The 11,853-nt window shown below is 48.8% G+C and overlaps 1 protein-coding gene across 1 annotated transcript; it reads right to left on the bottom strand.

Moving 5' to 3' along the window:
• Positions 1-1,301: 1,301 nt before the first annotated feature.
• DMRTA2 (DMRT like family A2) lies at positions 1,302-7,147 on the bottom strand. Its single transcript, XM_037907239.2, has 2 exons — positions 5,601-7,147; positions 1,302-4,512 (listed from the first exon to the last, which is right to left on the bottom strand). The coding sequence occupies exons 1-2, from the start codon at positions 6,094-6,096 to the stop codon at positions 3,644-3,646; spliced, it is 1,365 nt and encodes a 454-aa protein (XP_037763167.1). The 5' UTR covers positions 6,097-7,147; the 3' UTR covers positions 1,302-3,643.
• Positions 7,148-11,853: the final 4,706 nt, after the last annotated feature.

The raw sequence follows: 11,853 nt of genomic DNA, 5'->3' as shown, positions 1-11,853 counted from the left end.
AAGCTCCGCGCGGCCAAGGCTCTGCTTCCCTCTGACTGCGTGCTGGGAATGGCGGAGTGCGCTGGCCCATGCCTGGAGGGGAAACACCCCACCCTGGGTTTACATACCGCCTGCCGCTGAACAAGCACTTGTGGCCGGGCGCCCGGCCTGCCATGCGCCCAGCTCTAGCGCAGGATCGCTGCCCGCGTCGGCCGCCACCGGGCCCACAGCGGCACGGTTTCCTGCCGCGCCCCAGTCCGGGTTACGCGGCAAATTGGGCAGAGGGTGGAGAACTGGGGGGGGGGGATTTAATACGGGAGTTTCTAACTACCCCTTCTCCCGGTCCTGCTACCATTCCCCAAGCCCGTATTTAAAAGGGGTGTTACAAAGGGCTGATTTCCCCTGACTCCCCCCCCCCCCCCCAGCCCGGACACAGTCCCACCCAGCTGCCGGCGGCTGGAGAGCAGGTTTCAGCCTCCCTCCTTCGGCTGCGGCTTGGGTTCCGCCTAGGTGAAGGAATGTCATTTCGCTACTAAATGGTTAGTCTAATTTGATCTTTATTATGCTGCGGATTAGGGCTGATTCATATTAAACACTAGTGCAGTTAATATAACGGCGGGACTTGTCCCACTGTATGTACAGCAGCCTCTGTTCCCTCCCCACCGCTTCCTGCAACCGGCGGATTCAGGTTTAATTAACAGGGAAGTTTGCAAGCACTCGCTTCCAGTCTCTCTCTGCCTCGCAAATCATTTATACTCTGCTCCGCGAATTTTTATTCAGAAGCAAAGTATTTAATTTCATTCGAAAGGGGAGCTGACTATTTCACGCCTTGCCCCAGGCTTCCAGAGAGGAACCTGTGTGCAGCAGCTGCATTCTCAACTGTTGGGGGGGTATTTTTTTGTCCAGGCCGGGAATTACTTCAATGGGGACAATGTGTCAGCTTTTTTTTTTTTTTTTTAAGTTAGCAGCCACAGCCTAAACTATCCATATGAAAGTTAAATATCATGATCCCCATTCTGGGCTGTATAAACCCAGGCTCAAGCAAACCTCCAAGAAACAGCAACAATTCTGATAAATTGTCCGGCTCGGCTAACTACACAAGAATGGCTTTTATAATTAAAAAGGAAGCTGAGTTAAACCAACAGCTCCTAAGCCCCTCTCAACAAGGCTAGAAAGGGAGAAATGTGGCAACCTGATTTCTTTAAATAGCAGCTCTTTGTAGCCCATTCATAATCCCAGATATGGAAACTCATCCTGGGCAAAGTCAGCTGCCAAAAAAAAAGTTTATTCAGATGCTCAAAGTCCATCTTTTTTCCCCAGTCTACAATAACCCTGGCACTTTATAACCAAACAGACAACTCCTTTTCCAATTAAAGTGGAATTAGGAAACTCAATCAAATTAGCTCACTATTAAAGCCCTTCTTTATTAAACCGTTTTATTGTAGTAATATTAAGTTTCACCCACTCTTGGAACACGAGACTTTTAAAAGTTTCCCTTGTGATATTGATTTGGCTGCTCTCAGGTTGGAGCAGGGTCAACAGTATTTACCTAGGTGTAATCTGTAATATTTACTCCCCAAAAGAACAATCTTAAAATTGTAGCCAACCTGATCAATTGTGAAAGGCAACGAAGGATCGCACGTTACTCGCTCTGGTTCTTTGATTTTACCCCTGGGCTTCTTTCAGTAACCATGAAGACACACATTTCGTCTCATACACACCAATATATTAACTGGTTTAGAGGAACAGCACTGTCAGTTTCAAGCCAATGTTTACACAGTTATATTTGAAGTGAGAAAGTAAACAGTCCAGCTGTGCCACAGAACAGTTTGGTGGGATTAGGTTTCCATACCAACCAACTTTAGGAGCTTTTACAGTCTTAATTCAACCATGCACTGAACTTGTTCTTTGTGAGTAATAGTTTTCCTGGGCCAAACGCTCCCAGGACAGATAAGAAAATTCCCTCCGCCCTTCCCAATCACTTCTTTTTTTTTTTTTTTTTTTTTGGAGGGTGGGGGCATTGTCCGAAGCTATTGATGCTCTCGTTCTTATATTCAGTGAAAGAAGAAAAATCGCAGATTTCCTCTATTTTCCTTGAAGAATAATCGGACGCTCTGTTGCCAATGCGATTGATAAATAGTGCCGTTCGTGTACCCTTCCTCCTGAAATTAATGGGCGTTTTAGGACATCAGGATCGGCCCTGATATGAAATTAATTAGAGGGCTGCTTTTTTAAACTCCACACTGATTTCGTTCTGCCCGATTTGATTCCGGAACAGAGTTTTGCTATTTAAACAACCTGTCTTTAATAATATTTATTATTATTTGCCGTTTCTTATCTTGATCATATAGAAGCAATCGAAATCTGCAGTGCAATCATCAAATACAAAGAAATGGTTCCCCTTTCATCGCTGCAGTCGCAGGATGATCCAGCAACAAGGAACACAATTATTTTAACAACACTCTTTGCCTTTCCCTGGGATAATGTCAGTTTGTCTAGATACGGGGAAAAAATCAGCAAGCTCCAAACTGGAAAATCCCCTAAAAATGCACTTGAGAAATTTTTTCCTAAACAAATAAAAAATGAAGAATTAGAAATACAATGATTTGACATTTTGATGGACAAGTAAATCTCTGTATGCTGCGGGTTGTTGTTTGTGTGTGTGTGTGTTTTTAAATGTATAGATGCTCATCAGATTGTCTGCTTCAACCATGACATAAAATTTAACAAACATGTTCAGAAAGTTCCTAAATTATTTGCCTTAATCTGCCTTAAATATTGACTTTACTTGTTTGCCAAAACATTGTTCCATAAAATATCATTGGCCATTTGTAAGACTGATTTTTAATAGAAAATAACATTTATTTCTAGTATTTCTATGAAATGGAAACACAGAAAGGAATGGTTAGAAACGGCAAGAAGTTTGCTACATTGGAACCAGAAAGAAATTTTCTTGCGGATCACAAATGAAGAGGCTCATTAAACCGTTATACAGCATTGGCGGCTGGGTCCTACGGACAGTTACAAATATATCTACTTTACAATGTTATATACAGATTATAACATTTCTTGGAAGGGGTGGGCGGGAAGGCTTTTCAATTTTACAATATATTTAATCTATATACCTGGTAAGTATTACAATGAGAGCTGTCTAACCTTTAGCTTTAATACCAAGTTCACCTACAAGTTACATTAATAACTTAGATTTCCATTTTATAACATTATACACTTGCTAGTATACATATATATATATATTATATATATATACCTCACAATTCACCAAGGATATCCATGCTTATGGCCATAAGCAACAAAGAGCGTGACAAACATCTCAACAATGAAAGTGCACCTTTATAACCTGTTTTTTTTTTAATACACCTATTATTTGTCAGCTTTGCCCCACACTCTGCTCCGTGCAGCCGGGGTCTGCGCCCTGCCCTACAATGGAATGGGCTGGAAGGCGAAAGGGAGCGAAGCAATCGGTGTCCACATAGTCCCCTCTCTTTCTCTCGCTCTATATTTATATCTTCAGGGAGTCCCTTAGGGTGCAAGGCCTGAGCTGTGATTTGGCAGCTGTCAAGAGACGCAAGGAGGGAGCGTGTCCTTGGCGTCAGCGCGGTGCCCGCGGCCGGCCGGGCGCTGCCCCCGCAGCAGGGGGCTCAGCCTATTGCTTCTCGGGGGTGTTGTTGACCATGGGCCCGTAGAGGCCGCTGGAGTAGACCTGTTCCTTGTGCACGGCGGAGCGGTCCCGCATGAGGTCGCTGAAGGCGTAGTCCATGGGCGGCCGGAAGCCCAGCGTGGGCATGAGGCCGGCGGTGGAGTAGGGGGCCATGAAGGCCAGTCCCCGGCTGTGCGCCGAGTAGGCCAGGCGCAGGGGGTTGAGGCCCAGGTGGGTGCCCAGCGGGTAGGCGCTGGCCTCGGCGCCGAAGTGGCTGGCGTTGGGCTGCAGGGGCGAGAAGGCGGAGCGGCTGCCCAGCGTGCCGATGGCCGGGCTCATGGCGCCGGCGATCAAGGGCCGGTGGTGGGCGGCCGCGGCGGCCGGGCTGGGCTGCAGGGCGCCGTCCCGGGCCCAGCTCTCCTCGGGCCCCTTGTCCGGGCCGCGGTTGTTGAGGATCTGCTCGATGGCCTGCACCACGTCCCCGCCGCAGCCCTGCAGCACCAGCTCCAGCACGCTGCGCCGGTGCGCCGGGAAGACCCGCGTCAGGATGTCGATGGGAGTCCGCTGGCGGCCGCCGGCCGAGGGCGACGGGTCCTGCTCGTCCTTCTCGGCCTCCGAGCCCGAGTCGGAGCCCAGCGGGCTGATGGAGCCCGGGCTCTCCTCGCCCTCCTTCGGCCCCTTGGAGACCGGCGAGCTCAGGAGGGACTCGCCGTCCCCGTTCTCGGAGCCCGAGCCGTGGCGAGCTTCTGGGGAGGAGGTGCCCGGCACCGACTCCCCATCCGGAGACAGGGGCTTCCCGCCCGCCTGCTGCGGGGTCACAGCCCGGCTGGGCAGCAGCGTCTTGGGGAACAGGTCGAACTTCTGCAGCTTGGAGTCTGCAAGGGAAAGCAAGGAGCCCAGTGAGTGCAGCGGCCGGGGCCCAGCCGGCGCCGCCTGCCCCGCAGAGCAGCGGGCCGCGGGGAGCCTCTTGGGCCTAGGGAGAAAAGGCCTGGAACAAACGCAGATACAGCTCTGGCCATAGAGACAAGAGGGCCCCAGCAGCTCCAGGTTGGGTCCCCAGGCCCCTTCCCACCCATCCTCAGCCCCTTGGATTTCTGCCACCAGAGATACTTGGAGGCACTTAGTATTTATTCATTCGTTGACACAGTTTTGTGTCTCAGGACACAGAGAGTGGGGACCCAGTTCCTGCCCTGCGGGGCTGCAGCCTGGACTCTGGCTTGGATTCAGTCCCTCCCCAGAGGACAACTTTCCTTCCAGCCCCCAAGCCTGAAGCAAGGGGATGCCCTGGCTGGCCTTGGACTCAAGATTGAAATCAATCACTCAATCACCTAGTGTGGGTTTTCCATCAGCTGCCCCTCCCCCATCCGTATAAATCAGAGAGGGTGACATGATTAGGCCAGGAAGGATGGATGGATAAATAGGTGTATGGGATGGATGGATGGATATGTATAGGGATAGATGGATAGAGGGTGTGTGGAGGGATAGATAGACAGATGGGGCCTGTGAGGAGGGGCAGATTGATATAGGGATGGTTGGTTGGATGGATAGATGTGTATGGAAAGGTAGGGATAGAAGGGGTGTATGGGGATCTGCAGACTGGGTGTATGGAGAGGGAGCGATAGATAGTACAGTATAGGGAGGGCTAGTCAGCTGGGATGTATGTAGATGGATAGATAGTTGGGGTATATAATTGGATGGGGTGGATGGAAATAGATTCGATGGTGTTTATGGGGATGGATGATGAATACATAGGGGGGGTGTATGGGGATAGACAGATGGGATGTATGTAGATAGATAGACAGATACATGGTGTTTATGGGGCTGGATGATGGATAGATGGGGGGGTATAGGGATAGCCAGATAGATGGGGTGTATGGGGTGTACGGGGATGGACGGTGTGTAAGGGGGTAGATAGCTAGATAGCCCCTGTAGCAGCCTGTCCTGGAGGGGGTCGCTCCCTTACCCGAGCCCCCAGCGCCTCCCTCGCCGCTGGCCCCGCTGCAGACGGAGCCGAAGACCTCGTAGGCTGGCCGGGGCGGGATGATGCCGTTGGCCGCGGCCAGGGCCAGGCCCTCGGCGGTGCCGTAGAGCAGCTGGAGCTCGCGGGCCTCGTTCTCCTCCTGCGCCTGCTGGCGGCGCAGCGCCACCTGCGCGGCCATAACGCGCTGGCGCTCGGCGATCAGGGTGCACTTGGCGCACATGCAGTCCTTCCAGCGGCAGTAGCGCTTGTGGCCCTTCAGCGCCGACACCACCCCGTGGTTCCGGCACCGGGCGCACTTGGGCGTGCGCGGGTACTTCTCGGCCGCCCGCAGCAGCAGCGGGGGGCCCCGCAGGAGGCTGCCGGCCACGCTCACCGGCAAGCTTGCGGCCGCCGCCGCCGCCGCCGCGGCCGCCACCGAGCTGGGGGGCACCGAAGGGGGCGCCGAGGGGACGCTGGGCATTTCCGATCTCAGCTCCATGCTGGACACGGGAAGAACCCAGAAACAAGCAAAGCTGCCCCAAAGCAGTGGCCCCTCCGAGGGAATCCCTTCAATACCCACCAAGACCTGGGCGCTACAAACACCCGGATCTCTCCACTAAACCCCCAGGGGCGGGCACTATAAACACCGGGATCCTTGTAATGCCTGCCTCGACGCCGGCACGATAAACACCCGGATCTCTAGCAAAAGCGGGTATCGGTGAAGTCGCCCTCGCGCCCCAGCCCTGGCAGGGGGTGAAATGCCGCTCAAACGAACTCCCTCCCCGCCCCCCGCCTTTCTCTCGTCCAGTCCCTCAAGAGCAAACTGCAGTCCTTGGAGAAACCGGCTTCTCGCTGCCGAGAGAGTTAAAACCCCTGGGCTCCGTTATTGTCCATGCATCTCTGGCAGGGCGCTGCCAAGCCCATGTCAGAGCGCGCAAGACGCCAGGCTAGAGAGAGTTCCCTTGCTCACACCGGTCCGATTCCCTGCCGCCAGGTCAAACCCGAGTCCCTTTAATTTTAGTTTATTTTTAAAAAAAAGTTTTACCAATCACGTTTCCCCCTGCAGTGATCCACTGACACCTTTAAAAACAGCAACCACCATTACCAGCCACCGGGACGTGAGTCAGGCAGACCAATGCCTCCTGCCCCCCTGCCAACAACGCCAACGGGGTCAAGGATCGAAGAGAAACCAACCCTGTCACGAACTGAAAAGTCCTCTGCAAAAAAACAAACAAACAAAAAAAACCCAACAACCACCACCCAAGTTAGCTCTGCCCCTTGAACGTGATTTTCCCCAGCGACCGCGCAGGATAACTGCACCACTCACCCAGCAGAGCCGCCTAAATCAAATACACAGCAGAAAACACAACCCGCCAACCCCCGAGCCCTAGCGCTCCCAGGACTCGGGCAGCTGCAACTTCAAACTTCCCCTGGCACGCAGCGAAAGAGCCTCACCCTCCCTCTCTAATCATCTCCCCTCCTGCCCCCCGGGGAAAGCCAGCCGCCCAGAACTCCAGCGCCCAGCCCCACTCCGGTCCCCCCGCACTCAGCTCAAGTTCGCATGTGTGACACTTGCAGGGCGAGAGTTGCCAGGAGATAGGGATCTTCGCCGAGGCGCCCGCGATCACTTGCTCTATTGTTGCTCCTTACGTTGCCATTAGACAACATTTGACAACAATGTGGCGCCTGCTATTGGCCAGGGGAGGAACGAGCCCTTTTGATTGGCCACTGGCTTGTCTACAGTGTCCGCCCAAAGCTGCTCTCAAATAAACTGGGCTTTAAGGAAACTAGGAGGGTCCTGCTAAGCGAGTTGCATTGAAAAAATCATGACAAATAGTTTCCATTTAAGTGTGTGTGTGTGTGTGTGTGTGTGAAATTTGTCTGATTTCTCACTGCCTGGTAGTTTTTAAATCCACTTAAAATAGTAGTTTGCCTGGCCAATTGTTTGTGTGGTTTGCACTTCAGATTTTCCACGGTGTCCCTTGTCAAAGGTGGGGGGGGGTGTGTGTGCAATATATCATGCAAAGTGACAATTCAATTTAAGGTGCCCCCTCTCCCCGCGGCGATTTTGTTGTATAGTAGGACCTAACTTTTTTTTTTTAACTCACTTTGCAACTGCAGGTGCATTTTACAAGTACAGCCGCAATCCGTGGTATGTGAGAGGTGAGTATGATTTTCGATTTTTATTTAATTTAAAAAATACGGAGAAATGAATCCGGTCGCCCCCCGCCCCCCCAAAAAAGTTCGTTGTTTCTCTCCTGGTTTTAATGACTAGCTATTTGTTTAATAACAAATTCAACAGGCACCGTCTTGAGTTTCCACAGGACAGTTCAAACAGGGTTTATGCATCCTTGAGCAACGGGGCTGTCGAGCTGGTAGTCGTGTCCAGTTTTTGTTTTAACATTAACCACCCTGGCTCGACGTCATCCTCCGTGGTAGTCAGTTTGCGCTGAGAGGGAGTAGCAGGTTTGGGATCTTGGAACTTGTGAAGTTAACGCAACTCTCCTTTTCGGGAAGGAATATTCTGGCTAAAGTTCCCATCTCCGTGTTTCCACACGAAGGATCTGCGATGATTAATAATCGTTATTATTTTGTTAATTTCTTGTGCCTTTCTGTTGCCTTAATTTGTTGCCCCTTGATAAGGATAATGAATGAAAATACAAGCAACCGTTTAGAGAGAGTCGATAACAAGCTGGAGCACTTGACTTTGTTAGAATGGAACGTATCACCTCTCAAAGCCTTGCTTATACCGCTCAGCGAAAGAAAGGGTGGGCAGTGTTCGTGGGGGCTAAGTTAAGCGAGTGCAATGACATGGTTCCTCCGTATGGAGTTAGCATTTTCTATGCTAGGGAAGCAAGTTGTAGCACTGAGGTGCGTGTGCGCTGAACAGATTGGTTAAAACCCTTTGGGGTTCCCAGCCGAGTCTGGGAAGAACTAAAATAATTTCGTTCGCTTTAATTTTTTTAACCGCCCCCACCTTCCTTGTAGGGAATTAAAATTCAAACTTGACAATATAAGGGGATATAGATGGTGATCTGGGGTGTTTTTGCGAGTGCTTAACTGCAGAATAGCTGCGGATAATGCCCTTGCCTTTTGCTTCCTTTGTAATCGTTCTTCCGTGTGAAGTAGCTTTTTGCTGAAAAATATAATTGCAAGGCATCGCATCTCGCAGACACACTGATATTTGTCTGATGTTTGCATCGTTCTTCTTACTTTAAAAATAAAGTATAATCTTTCCCTTCGGACTGCTGAGACTGGTGCTGAAAGCTGCCACCCGCTTCTCGTAGCTAGGTGTCATAACACCTTTATTTAATGCAGCCAAGAAGTCAAAATAGCTGCTTTAATTTTATCTGCAACCACTCATTTTATTCTCCAGGGAGACTGTATCAGAGCTCCGGGTTTAGCTGGGAATTCGTTTACTTGGATCTGACTGAATGGGAAACTTTTTTTATTGTGTTTTATCTAGGCTTATTGCGCTAAACATGTGTCCCTTTTTTCCTTGCAAAGCTATTTCATTACTTGTTTGGTTTTGTCATTTATCTGCACGCCCCCCCCCCCCAGGCATTCTGTGATCACTAATAAACACAGAGCACAGCTTATGTTTATATCCTCCTCGCTCTTCCTTTTCAACTTAAATTTAAATGAGAGGGCTCGATCATCCTTTGCATTTAAGGTAGTTTTTTTAATGACCTCATGTATTATATAAATAGTTTGGAGATGACTATGGCAAAATTAGCCACTCACAAACCAGCTACTGGGATTTCAATTGTTTTTTTTTTTTTTTTTTTTTACGGGAATGTATCAAACTGTCATCCCTCTGCTGAGATTACAAGAGCAGGAATAGCATTTTAAAATGTATTGGCTATATACGCGTTTATATATATCTACCTACCTACCTAGATGTCTCTCTATATAGCTCTATTATATATTTCATCCTGTGTGTGGATATATATAGACAAAATGATTATACTATATATCCACAATATAATATAGACGTATGTTCTTACACACATTTTATATATAATTTGTATCCCAATTAAAAATTCTGTATTTCGCTTCATACTTCCATCCATTTAGCTTTTGGACTAGCTGCAGTGTCGATCCAATATTTCTATATTTGCTATTTATTGAAAAATGTTTATTAACGGAGGGTGTAAAGAGGCCCTAAGCAGCAGCACGTGGTTGGTAACAATAGCAATTGTTAAAAGCTAGCGAGATATATTGCTTGTTTTTACCTAGGTTTCCATCTATTGGCTCCCCCCCCCACTCCCATTGCAAACGCATGCACATGTGCATACACAGATACACATAGAAACAGGGTGTACAGGTGAAGATTAATTGTACGTTCTACCGTTTACGTCTAAACAGAACTCGTTTCAGATTCATCCTAGCAAGAAAGCGCCCTTGCTGGACAGGAAACATTTTCTGCTCTAAAGCCGAATCTCAGCAGTCATTAAAGGTTAAACCAAACGGCTCCTCTCTCTTTTCCCTCTTTCGAGTTTGGTTCCTTGAGGAAAAAGCCAGGGACCCCAGCCTCCCTTTTCACTGGAGATTTTAACTAAATAATCATTTATCAATAATCATAATAATTCCGCCGTGCTTTTTCGGGGGGTGTCTCTGTCCTGAAACGTATGCTACCCCCCCAGGCTCTGATCCTGGAGCCATTTCAAAGGTGTTATTCAAGCAAAATAAAACTGGCTGCAAATTAGATCCATGCTGCATACCCTCTAAGCAGCGTTAACGCCTCACTTTTCACAGTTTGCCATTGAGCTACGGAGGCACCGCGATGAAGGGTTTTCCACAGACTGGCCATAAGGATGATCTAGCAAGACGTGTGAAGGGAGGACTGTGGTGCGCTGTTTATTTTTCACAGTGTCTGTTTTGTACTTGACCAACCACAATAAAATCGCCATCTCAATCGCTGGGCTTGTGTCTTTCTTGGTGTGTGTGGTTTGATTGTTTTCGAGCCAGAAGAGTATCAATCTTTCGATCGCTTTTCAGTGTAATGAGGAGTGGGCCGAACCGCGAGGTGGTGTGGGTGGGGAATGGGGAATCCAGACTTACAGATCTAATAAAATACAACTTTCGCTCACGCTCTGGCTTTGGCAGCTCTTTCCACCCCCTTTAAGCCACGAGGAGGGCTTGTGTTTTTGTTTTACTGGGAGCTGAATTTCCTTTTGTGCCGAGCTGCCCGGACCTCTGGAAGAGCAGGCAAAGGGCCTGGTGTGTATTTCACCTTGGCTAATTTGAAATGCAGACACCCAAGCGTAGGTAAGGGTGTTGTCACCACCAGGCACTGGAGTGAGGGGAGGCGGGGGAGACTTGGCCTGTGGCTGTTGGTTTTTCCTGATCGCCTACGGCCCTTGCTACAAGGTTTGGGCCGAATTGCTGCTCTTGGGACGTTTCAGAGTATAATGGTCCTTTAGCTGCGAAGTTTGGGTTCTCACTGGCTTTAATGTCCTTTCAGCTGCCCAAAGCAGGCATGCTGGCTTGTGTTAAGCGCCCGGTAACTTTTCATTTCATGTCGCCCTATCGTGTCACTTTAGAAAGAGAAACTTCTGGGGAGTTTTACTTACCCTTTTCATCAGCCTCTGACCCGGGAACAAATTACTCATCTGAAGGCCGAGGCAGGACTGCAGGATCGGGCCCCTGGCATGACTGGCTTGTGTTAGCTATTAACAAACCCGTTCCCGACGGAGGGGACGTAGTACATCAGACAAATTAGGTTGTTAAAATGCTGGAGCTCAGCTTTGTTTCATAATTTAAATTTAGTATTTGCCGAAGAGACGCGTAGAAAAGAATTTTACGTCGTTAAAAGTCAAAAGAGAGAGGACTAGTTCGTTATTTGCTTTACATAAGAAGCCCCGTTACTAATTATTACGATTATTGTATTTGAATTTGGGAGCCTTAAAAACACGTGAAGTTAACGGACGTGATTAAATGGCCCCCATCTGGTTTAGTTAGATAAAACTTTGAGATACAACTTTAAGAAAAAAAGACCTAGCATTTATAAATACCTATTTTCCACATCACCGCTATTGCAGATTGTGTATTAAAAAGCATTCTTTATCTTTCTTATTGCTACGCTGCAAAAATTGGAGATAACTGCATACAACGGTCAGGCAGCAATTCCCAATTACAGTTAATAAAATCTTAATTAAAAAGAGACCTTCCATTGGTTGGTAGGAGAGAGAGTGAGCGCAGGAGCTTCCGGAAGCATTCCAGAGAAATATAGTTCTTGATTAGTGTATTTTCA

Source organism: Chelonia mydas, chromosome 8, assembly GCF_015237465.2.
Source record: "Chelonia mydas isolate rCheMyd1 chromosome 8, rCheMyd1.pri.v2, whole genome shotgun sequence".
NCBI classification, from domain to species: Eukaryota; Metazoa; Chordata; order Testudines; family Cheloniidae; genus Chelonia; species Chelonia mydas.
This window is presented reverse-complemented; position numbering and strand designations above follow the sequence as displayed.

Excerpts from the sequence above, each read along its gene's own strand:
- DMRTA2 (XM_037907239.2), bottom strand. The coding sequence starts at position 6,096 with ATGGAGCTGAGATCGGAAATGCCCAGCGTCCCCTCGGCGCCCCCTTCG. Across the intron at positions 4,513-5,600 it reads GGGAGGCGCTGGGGGCTCGG|ACTCCAAGCTGCAGAAGTTC; the intron begins GTAAGGGAGCGA and ends TTTCCCTTGCAG.